The following is a 14,443-nucleotide window of genomic DNA, read 5'->3' as shown; positions in this document are numbered from 1 at the left end:
CACTGAAGTGTCCCTTGCTAATGGGTGGCCTTGCGGCCTGGCCTGGGAAGGCCTCAGACATTCTTAGAGAACATCTGCTCAGAAGAGTGCAAGGGAAGAGGCTGCATTATTAGACAGGACCTGAAGATGAATGCTGGGTAAGAGCCAGTACAGGTCTCCATGCTTTACCATCCACATCCCTTTATTCAAACTGCCTCTGCCAAGCTTCCCTCTTACACACACATATGTGCATATAAACTACAAACACACACACAAATCCATACACACACGCACAGAGATTCATGCACAAAACACACGCACAGGCATATACATATTTATCAATACATCTACATCTACACATAGAAACACATGACATATGCACGTACACACACACACAAAACAAACACCTTGAGAAAGAAACATACATACACATATGTACCTACAAATACACACATGTAAATATGAGGCATACACACACACACACACACACAGACACATACCCTACAAATCTTTAAGATAAAAAGTGGGGGTTGGGAGAACAACCAATTAATTGGGCCAAGTCTCAAAGGAGAGGAAATAAAATGAAAAATCCAGGCTGGGTTATAAAAATAAGTATTTTTTTTTTCCAGCGTGCAGGAGGCTCATTATATTAATTAAACATTATTGCAGTGAAGGAGAGGAGGGAGGGTGATTAAGGCTGGGACGGGGTAAGTGCTCTCTCCCGTTGCCCGCGGCTGCGCCGACCCTCAGATATTAATCTCTCTGAGCACTCGAACGCTGAAGAGATAAACACTTGAAATATGAAAATGTTTTTCTCTAGAGCAGACGCTGTGACCCTCCGGGAAAGCAAGTGTAGGCCGTGTCGGGAGGCGGCCGCAGGGCCCTCCCTGCATGTCCTACTGCCTCCCCTGGGGGCAGGGGACCCTGCCAGTTCTTGCAGTGAGGGGCAGGGGGCAGCTCCGGGGGACCCTGCAGAAGGGGCGGCCCCTCTCCCCTTTATTCTCTAGTCAGGAAACATTTAATCTGCTAATTTCCAGAGTGAACCCCTTTCCTCTCGAATGCTCCCGGGGGCCTACAACCCAGGCCAGGGGTGTGGGAATTTGAGAGCGAATGCCTGGAGCGCCGGAGCCGGTGTTGGTGACGACCTGTTGTTAAATTATCTGGGACTTTGCAAGCCAGTTGTTAAACGCAAGCACTATTAAAAATTAAATGATAGAAAGTTACAAGTAAATAAATGATACTACAAACTCAAGATAATAAAGTCTGTGAAACTCAACACTTCCTAATTATTTTAATACCGTTTACCGGTACTTCTGCTCCCCCAAGTTATTTGCATGTATCACATCTGCCTGAGGGGGGAAACTGCGGGGTGCTGTGTTGCTGCTCTTCTCCCACCTCCACTGATGGCTGGTGGCTTGAGTTCAACCACAGCAGGAGGATCTGCAGCCCGGACGGTGGCCCTCAGTGCAGAGCAGGGCTTCTCATCCTCGGGGAGCTGCTGTTAAGCACCTACCAGGACATCCCTGTAACCACGTGCCGCCGTGGACATGGGGGGTGGCCTGCTTCTACCGATTTGAAGGGCCCAGGCAAGTCCTCACCTCCCTGGACTCTGACTCTGAAGGACAGTGCCAGGCGGCTCTGCTAGACACCCTTGGGCATGGCAGCGTTCAGGCCCTTGACGTGGCTCACTACAGAAGCCAGGCCACCCTGGGAGAAGGTAAGGCCGACTCAAGGCCCGCGGCTTCCTGATGGCCACTTTAGGAACAATACCCAGCCCGAAGCGGACAAGAGGCTCTGTGATGCTGGCAGTGAGGACCGGCCACGGGAACAAGGGGACATTGACTCATGGCATCTCCTAGACCTCCCCACGGCCCTTCCTTCCTTCCTCTTCTTTTATCTTGGCCCCTCTCCCTCCCGCCCAGCTTCCAGGCCGTCCTGTAATCACAGGCGAGGGCAGGAACCACCAGCCCGCTATTCTGTGGGGTGACGTCGTGAGCGAAGACTGTGGTGGTTTGCGGGCAAAGGGCAGAGGGGTGCTCTGTGCTGGGAAGGGAGGAAGCCTGCTGGGGAGCGTGGGGAAGGCGAGCACGAGCGCGCTCCTCTCCGGACCCGCAGCCGGCTTACCTGGGAACGTGCGGTCGTCGGGGCTGGTGCTGCTGGCCCAGGTGCTGCGGAGCCACTTGGCGTGGTCGTACATCCAGCCGCAGGCCTCCTCGGGGAAGTCGAAGTTGCAGTTGAATCCTGAAGGGAGCTGCAAATCTTTGTCTAAAAGGAGAGAGAGAGAGGGGAAAAAAAAAAATAAGCCAAAGGAACGCCGATGAAATGGGTTCAGAGGACAGCCACCGTGGTGCCGTTTCAATGGCTGGCACGGCCTGAGTGCAGAGCAGAGAAAGAAGGCTCCCTGTCGCTCATTCATGGAACTCCTCTTGGCGGTCGCTGGCTTTCGGGTCAGCCTTTGGTCTCATCCTTCCCAGGCACGAAAGCCAAGTCCGCCCGCGGTTCCCATAGTCAGCGATCACAAAGGAGGCCACCGAGTGGCTTCGGGCTCTCCCTGGCCTCTCTGTCCACCTCGCAGAGCAGACCAATGTGAAAACCGCTGCTCCCTAAACGCCAGAGAAGAATGTCTCCCCAGCGCCTCGGCGGAAGGCTGGCTCCCGCCCACCTGGCTCTCGGGAGCGACGGGCAGCCCGTTAGCGTCCAGAGAGGCGGGGATGCAGGCCAGCGAGGAGAAAGTGGGCCCCGAAACAAGGCAGGCTTGTTTGCTCCCCTTCACCTCCTGCGGTAGGTCTCTTGTTTCGGAAGACCGGGCCATTTCAACACCCCCGGGGGAGGCACTGCCAGGTGGCATGTGAGGGCAAAGTGAGGGAACCAGCCCAGCCGGCCCAGCCGGCCCAGCCGGCCGCCCCGCTCAGCGCTGACCCGGAGGAGAAGGAATTGCACAGGAAGGCTGGGCCCAAGGTCAGCAGAGGGTGCGTCCTCCTGGGAGTCTCAGGAGTGGCCACCGGCGGCTCGCCCTGGCTGCTCAGTTGTTCTCGGACCTGAGCTAGAAGCCTGAACCCGAGGTGTTCCTTTGAGGGTCCACTCGGCTCTAAAATCCAAGACTGAGCTGGTGCTAAATGGGTGATGAAGCGGGGGTGGGTGGAGGTGGGAGGAAAGAGGAAATGGGACAAGTCTGGACGCTGGTGCTTGCCAGACGGGCCTGTGCGGACGGCAGGAAGGTGCTGGCCAGTGCTGGCAGCAGAGAGGAAGTGGGGTCTCTGGCCTTCTCACTTCCGTTCTCAGGGTTCCCAGGGAGGAATTTCTGGGGGAAGGCCTCAGACGTGGGTTAGGAAGTCTGAAGTGAGTAACGGACTGGGAACAGGTTGCTCCCACCACGGAGGTGAGAAGGGCACGCCGCTGAGGGCAAGGGCAGGGCTGGCCTCAGCGCAGAGGGCCACCGCGTGCCACCGGGCCCTGTTCATGCCTCTCCTTCCCAAGAGGGGACGTGGAATGTTTGCCCACCGTGGGCCAAAGTCAGCTCGAGTGGAGAAGAAACACATGGAATCCATTACAGCATCAACCTGTGGCTTGGAAAAGTCAGCTCTTAGCCCTCACCATCCCCTTCTCCCGGCCATTTCTGAATTTCTATTTTTCCGTTCAAAAAATATGGAGTAATTCAATATACCGTAATTCCCCTCTCATGTTTACATGAATGCTGTATCTCAGGAACCAAATTCCACAAAGGGATCGTTTGCAAAAAAAAAAAAAGAGGGAAGGGAGGAACCACCGAAGAAACCTCAAAGGAAACAAACCACTACAAACGGGAAAATTATATGAAACTTCTGAACGTTTGCAGAACCCTTACATTTTCCTTCGGGCTGCCATTTAGATAGCACCCCGCCCCCCGCCCTCCGCCCAGCCAACCCTGCTAACCCGACACCATATATTCACTCCCTATGCATTCTACTTTTGGCCCTCATACTATCTTAAACACGTCTTGGAAGACTCTCCAAGTCTCCTTCTCCTCTTGATAAAACAAAAACAAGTTCATTAAAATGTCAGGATTCTGTATTCCACTACCCCTGACCAATAGTGTCCCTCCACCCACACAATACACAAAAGCACATTCCTACAAGCATATGCATTAAATTATCATTTTTCAGTCACACAACTTCAGCATTTATTTTTGGCTTCCCTCCCATTCTTCTTCGCAGCCTTTTTTTTTTTTTTTTTTTTGAGTTGGCCACTCAATCAGCGCAGTCCCTCCGATTGTCAGGCCGCTGAGTGTGCGGGGCTGGCAGACTCCACCGTCCACCTACGAAGTTGGCGTTGCGTCTCTATGTCTCCATCACTTCCCAAGTCTCTTCAATTTTCCCTAATTTTGCTTAATGAACATTTAATAATGGTCAGTAATTGACTGTCAATGGAGGCTGTCAGGCATGAACTTCTAGCCAAAAATGCCAGGTGTTCCCAGAATTTGTGGTTTGTTAGGAATGGCCTCAGACCCCGTTCCTTAGCGGTATGATTTAAAACCTGTCGCACGTTTGGTCTCTGCCAATTGTTTCCATCGAACGTGGGTATGTGTAGGAGGCGGGATGAGAGGAATCCAGATTTCCCACGTGACGAGGAGGGGCCCTGGGCCTGGAAGGAACGGAGGTGCCTTCTGACACGTCCACCTTGGTCACTGACCTGCACTCGCCCCACGGGGGACGCGAGATCCCATGGAGTCATAAAATTATGACACTTTCTCAATCAGTGGTGGTGAGAGACAGGGAAATACTGTTAAGGAATGGTTAACTGCCGAGTTAACTGTGACTATTGGACTCCCTGAACCACGTCACCTCCAGGTTTCCACCTGACTGTATTGTGAAGACATGGCTTAGCAGGAGAAAGGACCACAGATGTGGATTCTAACCACGTGAAGTGAGGGCTTGAGAAGAGGACTTCTCGGAGGAGGAGTCCTCTTTAAATGGACCCTTCTGCCTGGCTGTGGTGGCTCAGTGATTGAGCGTCGACCTATGATCCAGGAGGTCACAGTTTGATTCCCGGTCAGGGCACATGCCCAGGTGGCATGCTTGATCCCCAGTGTGGGGCTTGCAGGAGGCAGCTGATCAATGATTCTCTCTCATCATTGATGTTTCTCTCTCTCTGTCTCTCCCTCCCTTCCTCTCTGAAATCAATAAAAAATATATATATATTTTAAAAATGGACCCTTATTTCAGCTGATTGATCAGTGGGTTCATACCCATAGGGCTGTACAGGTGACTCCAATACTGATTGGTTGGAAATGGCCACTGCCCCAAGCCCCTGAGTGCCCGCTCCTCCCTGACCTCTGACCCAGCGACCCCCAGGTCCCTGCCCAGCCGCAGGTCAGCCTCCATCCCCACTGGTCGGCACCCATGCCATCCAGGATGCATGCAACTCTGACCCCGACCCTCACCGTCCTCAAAGCTGCAGTTCTCCCCGCACTCCGTGGCCTCCTCGTCAATGGGATACGGGGTGGTGGTCTCTTCGCTCCTCACGGTGGGTCCCAGTGTCTCCACGGTGGGCTTTGCATCTGCGTGAAGGCAAAGGAAGGGCATGAATGCTGCATACAGCAGCCCGCATTGAAACGCAGTGGGAGGAAGATGCCCCGAACTAGGTTTCCTGTCTGAGTGGGGGCCATCAGAGAAGGAGAAAGCAAGGCTGGACGCACGCACCCCGAGGTCACCCCTGTGTGCCGGCAATGATGTCGGAGCGTTGTCCGAGCTGAACGAAAACGGGCTCAAGCTGCAGAGACAGCCCAGACAGAGGCCCCGATACAAACCCCTGCTCCTTACTGCCCAGCAGAGGCCCTGAGGCCGGCATGAAGGCCACGCGAGACAGGGCCACACTCTGGGTGGTCCGTTAAGACGGAAGTGTGGGTGAGCAAACACACAAACTGAATGACGCGCATCAAAACCAGTTTGCGTGCGTCTTGCTGCTCAACGACGTGAGCTTCCGTTCAGAGGAAATCTAGGGCCTACCTGTGCCCCTCCCCTTGGGTGGCAGCCGACATGCCTTCCGCCTCACCCCTGGTTCTGTGTGAATACAGAACGTTTGGAACCAAAGCTCACCCCACCTGGGCGGCACAATCACCAAAGCCGTGAGCAAAGCCGGTGCCTGGGAGGCGTGATCCCGACACTGCTGTTCACGTTTGCACAAAAGCAATGGGAAGGGCTGCGGGTTCCAAGGGACTCAGGCTCCGCGGGGTGGGAAGCATTTGGGGCTGTGCCTTCAGGAGCTATACCTCTTCCTTGGCGCCACCGTGTGTGATGAGGCGTCTTTGTCAGGCCCCCTTCAGGATCCCGTGTAATAAATAATAAGGCGTGGCCGATTCAAAAGCTTCCTAAGTGCAAGTAGCTCCTGCAAGGCAGGCTGGGGGTGGGGGAGAGTCAAGAATGGGACAGAAGGTGGCAGAGGGGACCTTGCCTGCCTGATTTAAGGGGCCACCAGGACTGGCTCCAGCAGATTGAGACCCTGAGGGATGGGGGTGAGGAAGAGTGGGGAGGTGGCCAGATCTTGCCAACCACGCCCCCCCCCCCCAATCCAAAAATCCCCATGGAAAACCTCCAGACTTATCAATGTTGGCAACTTATTCAAAATATTACAATAACTAGAATGCAACAAAACCGGGCTGGGCCCAACCTGGCCGCAGGCAGTCGGTTCTGACTTGGTGATTCATTCACCTATCCATTCACTGGCCTATTTGCTCACCCCAGCCATTCATTCGGCAACCATCTGTGAAATGAATTCAACTGTGAGTCAGGCCCTTGGTGGGGCCAAAAGGAGTGCTGGTAACTGGTGTTCAAATCCACGTGTCGTGGGGCGGGGTCTTCGTCCCACGAGACTCCCCGAATCCGCCCAGGCGTGGTTCCTCCCCTTTCTATACCTGTTCCTTGGCGCTATTGTGTGTGATTAGGCGTCTTTGTCAGGTCCCCTTCAGGATACCATTGAATAAAGCCAGGGGCTGAAGGAACTCACTAACTACGCGGAATCGCTTTTTCACGGTCGATTTCCCGTCTTTCTGCTACTAAGTACCACGCACCTAACCTTTCAGACTCCCCTTTGCCGTGTCTGCCTCTTGCTCACAGTCAACAAGCAAATAACCTCGAAGCTTCCTAATTTGTAAGTTCGAATTTGTCACTGTGTCACGGAATCTCAAACTCAATTGTACAGCAAACGCCAGGCAGCCAGGCAAGAAGTAACCATTTGACACACGCCGACTAACAGGTGAAGCAGCCCCGTCCCATTACTTAGCGGCAGGGACTCGGCCCGGCCCATCCTTTTCCCTGGGATCCTTCTGGGGTGGGAACGAAAGACATGAACCAAGGATGAGTCGCACCAACGGATGGACATGTGACAAGCCAGAGAGCCACGTGCCCTGGGAGAGCAGTTTCTGGAAATGTGAGGTAGCAAGATGGGTGAGCTGATCGGTGGCGATGACGCTAAGTGCAGGGGCACCGGGGCTGGCGAGGCCACAGAGGGCAGGGCGCGTGGCTGACAGCGAGGAAACAGCAGCCGGCCTCTGTGTCCACAGTGTTTGTACTGGGCGCTCCGAGGTAACTGCCCGTTAAACTGCAATTGAAACCAGATGTCCGAGACTTCAAAGGGAGGGAGGGAGGCTGGGCAGAGGGTAACGAGCCCCAACTCTGCTCTTCTGAGGAATGGCCAGGCAGGACTTTGAAATGAGAAACCTGTTGCCCACCATCACCAGTGTCATTTGGGCCAGGTTGGGGTGAGGGTGCAATACGTAGAAAAAGCCATTTGCCCCTGTCCGGCCGGTCAGAGAGCAGGGCCAGCCGGGAGAGGCCGGGCCCAGAGGCCTGAGGAGAGGACGGGAGTGTGAGCAAGCCCCCGGCGGGCTGAGCGACCTCCACCGCATGGCTTCTTCTCTCGGGGACTCAGTTTCTTTATCTGGGAAAGAGGCGCTGGCTTTGATTTCTGATTTTTCCCCAGACTGTATGTCACATGCATTAGTAGGTTGTGGAATCAATTTAATGGGTCGTGACCAGCATTTTAAATATAGCAACGATGATATTGCAGTGTGCACGCACGTGGTAAGGATGAGCGCTGCTTTGGGAACCCTTTGTTTCAGTCTTACTTATCCTAACAGGTTTATTAGGTGCCGGGCAGCAGTCTAAGTACTTGCCATCCATTATTTTGTGGAATCCTCATAATAACCCTAGGGGGTGTAGCTATACCATGACCACCCCATTTTTCAGCTAAGATACCTGAGATGTTGAGGGCTAAGTAACGGGTCTGACTTACACATGGCAATCTGTGGCCAGAGTCCAGGCACTCAGTGGCACACAGTTCCCCATAGGCACACACGTGTGTGTGTGTGTGTGTGCGCGCGCGCGCACATATGTGCGCTTGTAAGTCTGGTGGGTAGTTTTATACGTTTATTTTAAGTTGTGGATGGTGGTTAAAACATTTGAAAGCCACTGGCCTAGAAGCCCCCGTTTTCAGCGCCTCAAATGGGCAGGTGGCCCACATTCGGTGGAGACCTGGCCTTAGTCCTACCTAATGGGGAGTGTCTCCCCGCTATATGTGCTCATGAGGGCTGCCTGCACTCCGAGGGGGAGGGAGGCCGGTCTGGGCCCGATTCCCACCTGCCCGCCTCCACGGGCCTCCTCCTCTGGGCCATCGCCATCGCAGCGGGCACGCCGGAGGCATTTTTCTCCCTGGGAGCCAAAAGCACTCCTCCGACATGCCCTTATCAATCCTTCGCGATCCCCTGCTGGTGACGGGCACAGCACAGACAGGAGAATGGAGATACCTGGGCCCTGGTGGAGTGGGGTCGGAGGCTCAGCCCGCCTGCCGCTCCGCTCCTGCTGGCGTGGGGCTCGGTGGCCGCCCCAGCTCTTGGGCAGCAGTGAGCGCGCTCCGGGGGACCCAGTGCCAGCTCTGCGGGGGCAGGAGGGCTGGTGCCCAGAGGACAGGTGCGGTCTGACTCGGAAGAGCAGGGCGCTTCCCAGCAAAGGGTGCGCATGCTCAGGGGCCCCCTCCTTGTCAAGGAGAAGTAAGAGGCGCTCCCTGGACCGGCTGCCTGGCGAGGGCGGGAACGAGCCATCTCCTGCCACACACTGGGAAGAAGTCCCAGCAACCGGGTCCCTCCTGAGCCAATGAATGCCTTTTACAGATGTGGCTTCGAAATGAAAACGAAGTCTCTTAGCCACTGACATCTGGAGGCCAGACTCATGCATAAACCGATTACTTGATTATCATGAGGGGTTGTTTTTTCTCCCTTCCCTAAATCAACAGCCAAGCTCCCTGGCCCGAGGAGTCAGGATCTAATTGAATTTGGGTGGGTGGTGTGTGGTTGTGATTTGTTTTTGAGAGACTCGGGCTGGAGAGCTGAAACGATCCTTTAAAAATGACAAAGTACCTCCCCTGAGAAACTCCCAAGACCAGAGGCTCAGTGCCCGTGGTCTGAGGCAGGAGAACGTGGCAGGGCCCAGGGTGGGCAGGGATGTAGCATTTCAGTGGAGAGGGTTTCAACTGGGGATGGGTGGCCCCTCTGCCCCATCCACATCACGGTCTGAACCTCTCCCTCCCCCGCCCAGGGCATCCTGAGGAGCCAGGGTCTTACCTGTCCAGTCACAGCCAAGCACCTCCAGCCGCATCCCGATTCCCGCTGGCGACCACCTCTCGGGGTACACCCGCACGTACTGCGCAGGGACGGGGTCGAACCTTCGGATGTCAGGGGTGTCGTAGTGCATGTTCCCTTCAAACAGCTGCAGGGGAGACAGGCTGCTCAGCCCTTCTTACGGGGGCCCCCTCCTCCATCATCCCGTCTTCCCTTTCCTCCCCCCCTTCTCCTTCCCAGCCTTCGCATCCAACAGAAGGCCGCGCCCTAGTTGCCGCGTGGTCGCTGGACATGACGGTCCCTGGGAGCTCCATTCTCAGACAAGGTTCGTAGTCATTCGGAAGATGGTGAGGGACCCAGACCACGGAAAGCGGGACCAGCTCTGAGTGTCCACTGCCAGGTCCTGCCTTCTATCCCGGGACGGAAACTGAGCCCTCAGAAAAGAATTCGGCTCCGGATGAGTCTCATGCTGGACTTCGCCCCAGAGAGAAGGAAGCTCAGGCTGCCTTGCCTGTTCTGAACTTTCCAGTTTATTAGAAATCAGATGTTCTAACCTAGTTCTTTTTTTAAAAAATATATTTTATTGATTTTTTACAGAGAGGAAGGGAGAGGGACAGAGAGCTAGAAACATCGATGAGAGAGAAACATCGACCAGCTGCCTCCTGCACACCCCCTACTGGGGATGTGCCCGCAACCAAGGTACATGCCCTTGACCGGAATCGAACCTGGGACCTTTCAGTCCGCAGGCCGACGCTCTATCCACTCAGCCAAACCGGTTTCGGCTAACCTAGTTCTTTTTCTAGCGCTTGAACGTCTAGAGGCAGAAAGTCCCAGTTCACTGATGGTCCAAGTTCACGGAGAGGCAGAAGGGAAAGTGACCTTCTCGACACCTCCTGGCCACACACTGAGAGTCAGAGACTGCTGCTCCCCAAACCTTTGCGTAGTGGAGGCAATTCTATCAAAAGAAAACTCGCCTGGAGCCCCAGTACATAAAACTGAGGCCGCCCTGGCGGGAGTCAGGTGGGGGACCCGCCCCACAGCACACCTGGGAGCCCCTGGCTTAGGGGAAGGCTGGTGCGGGGACAGTCAGGGGCTGTGGCTGATCCGCATGGGGAATGCTGCAGGATGCCCAGGTCCACAGCCCCCAAAGGGGGGCTGTCATGGGGAGGGCGGGCTCTGCCCCTGGTGAAGATCCTCTCCTCTCCCAGGCTTCCCCACCCCCCAGTGGTTAAGAAGAGCCAGGATCCAACTTCTCCATCCTCCGAAGGTTCCGGGGTTACTGAGCCCTGAGCCTTTCCCGCCCCTGGAATTGCGAGCTGGGAGCTGACATCAGTATTGCAAACCTCCAACCCAGCCCTTGCCTCCGTGTCAAGAATGAACACACGTGCTTAGTAAAGGGGCTGAATGGGGACATGGGCTACCCCTCCCTGGTTAGGGGCCCTGCTCTTTGGAGGAAAACGAGGGGAAACTTAGACATGGGGTTGGGAAGGCCTGGCTAACCAGGAAATTGACCTGGAGAAGAGAAACGACGTCTTCCCCCTCCTGGGGCTCCTCTGGGCCTGGAAGGGGGGCCTTCGCGCCCCTGGCGGCAGGGGCTGCGCCTCACTGGCCTGCCTCAGGCCTGGAGCAGGTTTCTCCTGCCTCGCCCGCCGCAGTACCAGGCGGGAAAGATCTAAGAGACCAGACGAGGGAACTACAAAGGAGGGCAGCCACATTCAGGAAAACACAGTTGTTTTTGGAAGTAAACCCCCCGTTTCTATAGTTTAGCCTCCAAAAACCACATCTCCTTTGGATGTCTGGCCAACTGGAAGGAAACTTTATCTGCGAGAGCGTACAAAAGGCGTCGAACTTGACCGGAAGGCGTTTGGGCTCTGGAGTCAGGCTCACGGTGTCTGAACCATGGAACCACCACAGGGACACTGTGGGACCCTGGGCATGCCATCAAGCCTCAGTTTGTCATCTCTAAAATGGGAGTGACAAAGGGTCTACCTTCTAAACATGTTGGAAGATGTGAAATAATAATAAGGATTAAAATAAAGCAGTTAGCACAGTGCCTGGCACAAAGTAATCTCTTCATGAATACTCCTCGCCCTGGATTGTAGGGGTTTGGTGATGACTGTCTGGATGGGAAACCAGCACCCCCGACTTAAGGCTAGAGTCCACCAGGCACCCCTACCTTCGGCTGCTGGGTCCTGGGGTCCGGGATGTATTCCCAGTCCTTGCCGTTCAGGCTGTAAGAGACTTTGAACTTGCGCACAAAGGCCCTGGCCTCCACGGCAGCGATGCTGTCTCCTCCGCGCGCCCCCTGGACGATGACGCCTTTCACCGTCTTGGGCGCTCCCAGGTCCACCTGCAGCCACTCCTCACCCGGCTGGGCCTGAGGGATCCGGGGGAACCAGCCCGAGCGGCTGCTGACCAGGCGGGCGGCGCTGGGGCTCCAGAGGTACTCGCGGGTGGAGGAGGCGGAGATCTGCGAGTCGGTGATGAGGCCCGAGAGCATGCCCAGCATGTTGGAGCAGGGGGCGTCTGTGGGGCGGGGAGGAAGATGCAGGAGGTCAGGGCTGACAGCATAGTAACTGGGGACACCCCATTAGTAGGGAGCTGTAAAAAAACCCCAACTGGTATCAAACACCTGAAGTCAGCACTGATTTCTTTGCACTTCAAGGTAGAATAGTGCCGAGAGCCGAGACTGGGAGCCAGGCTGCAGGGGTTCATGTTTGCTCTGCCACTAGCTAGCTGCATGACCTTGGACAAATGCCTGAATTGTTCCATGCCTCAGTTTCCCCAGGTCTAAAGGAGGACTAGTAGCAGTACTTACCTCTTGAGGGTTGTTGCGAGGGTTCCATTAGTTACTATACCAAAGCTCACAGCCCGGAGTCTGACATGCCGAAGCATCTAATGCTGTTCGCCAAGGACTCTCAGATCTTTGTTGGCGACACCAGCTCCTGCTGCCCCAAAAGCTCTTCCCCTCAGCCGCCACCAGGCTAACCTTTCCTCGCCCCCTAAACTTACATGTCACGCACGCCCTCAGAAAGGCTGCCCCTAAACTTTCAACCAAGTTAATGAGGTCCTTTTAGTCACTCTTGCTCGGAGCCCCTGTTCTTTTTCTCCAGACACACATCTTCGTTTAGATGGTCCAGCACTTGTCTTTGCTAATTATCCATCTTGCCCACTAGCCTGAAAGCTCCATGATGTCCGAGACCCCATCTGCTTCGCTCCCTTCTCGGGCCCCAGCTCCCAGCATGGGGCCTGGCACACAGCAGGCCTTCGATAAATATTTGTGGAGCACAGGAGTGAGTGGAGAAGGCAGGGTCCTCTGTCAGCGCGCTTTAGGTACTTGGACACTGAATTACAGACCCTCCAGGTGGTCCCAACTCTTCAATTTTCCAGAAAATGAGTTTTCCCTGAGTCCCTTGCTGGACACCCTGTGCAATGTGAAGGGACAGAAAACCGTCCCCTAGTCGGGTGAGGATGCACACTCCCATTAGAGGGAAGTCGAGTCTTGGTGCAAAGGTGGCAAGAGCCAAGAATGTGTCGTGAGAAAATGTGGGTCCAGTGCCTGGCTCGGCCCCCTCCTCGGTGGGTGACCTGGGGCGAGCTGTTTGTCTCTTTGAGTCTTGGTTTGCTCCCCCACTCACCTCACAGGGCTGTTAGGGACAGTAGACGAGATGGTGTGCAAAGAAGGCACGGGAAAAATGTAGACTGTATAAATGCGAGGTATTTGGACTAGAAGCCGAAACAGGGCCCCACCATGGAGCACTCGCTCCCAGAGCCGGAATGGCTAGGGCACAGGACGGGGGCAGGTGTACTATGAAGACCTTTTTAGGCCAAAGAAGCCACCAACTGGCTCTGGGCTCAGTCTACAAGGTGAAGGGTTCAGACTGTTCATAAAAGGCGAGGGCTGGTCCAGCCACCATCCTCCCTCACGCACACCCCTGCACAGCTGCCAATGCTCTCCCAGCTCCACGCTGGTCCTTCTCATCCATCCTCCATATTGTACCCCTGGGGTCTCAGCCCACATTCCATGCCCGCCCTCTCACGCTCTCTTGGTCCCTCTGGCCCCTGTGCAGTGGAGCAAACTGTGACCACTCCCTGTGGACTTTCCCTCCAGTCTTTAAGGCCTGTGTGGTTTACAGCCATACCACCCTGAATACACCCCATCTTGTCTGATCTCGGAAGCTAAGCAGGGTCGGGCCTGGCTAGTACTTGGATGGGAGGCCTGTGTGCCCGTTGCCCTCAGCTCAGCCACCAATTCCTCAAGGAAGTCCTCCTCCTCCCTGACCTCCAAGATTGGGGCAAGTCCCCTACAGTGTTCTTTATCATGGTTTTGATTTACCTGTATTTGTGGGTTTGTTGGTTTATGACTATGTCTTCCCAACTTGTCTAGCTGTCCCCCCAGACCTGGGTCTGTTGTGCTCATCTCTGTACCCATAATGCCTTGCATAGCTCTTGGCCCCCAGTTGAGGCAGCAAAAAGTATTTGTTTCATTTCTTTGTTTTTTGTTAATCCTCACTCTAGGATATTTTTCCATTGATTTTTAAGGAGAGTGAAGAGAGAGGGAAAGACAGAGAGAAACATTGATGTGAGAGAAATACATCAACTGGTTGCCTCCTACACAAGGCCTGACCAGGGCCTGGGCCGTGGAGGAGCCTGTAACCAAAGTATGTGCCCTTGACCAGAATAGAACCCAGGACCCTTTGGTCCGTAGGCCGACACTCTATCCACTGGGCCAAACCAGCTAGGACCAGAAAGTGTTATTTGAGAGCCGGGCTCTGAATTCAAACTGCCTAGTTTCAAATCCTGGCTCTACGCATAGTGCCAGGGGACCTAAATCTCCAAGTCTCGGTCTCCTCATCTGTAAAGCGGAGAGACTAG

The 14,443-nt window shown here is 54.9% G+C and overlaps 1 protein-coding gene across 4 annotated transcripts in view; it reads right to left on the bottom strand.

The window, feature by feature from the left end:
* NRP2 (neuropilin 2) overlaps positions 1–14,443 on the bottom strand; it is a 120,062-nt gene that overhangs the window by 43,352 nt on the left and 62,267 nt on the right. For all 4 annotated transcript variants that reach the window (XM_079782625.1, XM_079782626.1, XM_079782627.1 and 1 more), the window contains exons 9-12: positions 11,745–12,094; positions 9,572–9,716; positions 5,399–5,515; positions 2,104–2,244 (exon numbers count right to left, since the gene is read on the bottom strand). In XM_079782625.1, the coding sequence (XP_079638751.1) occupies positions 2,104–2,244; positions 5,399–5,515; positions 9,572–9,716; positions 11,745–12,094 (753 nt within the window). The remainder of the gene's footprint in view (positions 1–2,103; positions 2,245–5,398; positions 5,516–9,571; positions 9,717–11,744; positions 12,095–14,443) is intronic.

The sequence above is a fragment of the Cnephaeus nilssonii genome, assembly GCF_951640355.1.
Source record: "Cnephaeus nilssonii genome assembly, chromosome: 10".
Classification (NCBI taxonomy): domain Eukaryota; kingdom Metazoa; phylum Chordata; class Mammalia; order Chiroptera; family Vespertilionidae; genus Cnephaeus; species Cnephaeus nilssonii.
This window is presented reverse-complemented; position numbering and strand designations above follow the sequence as displayed.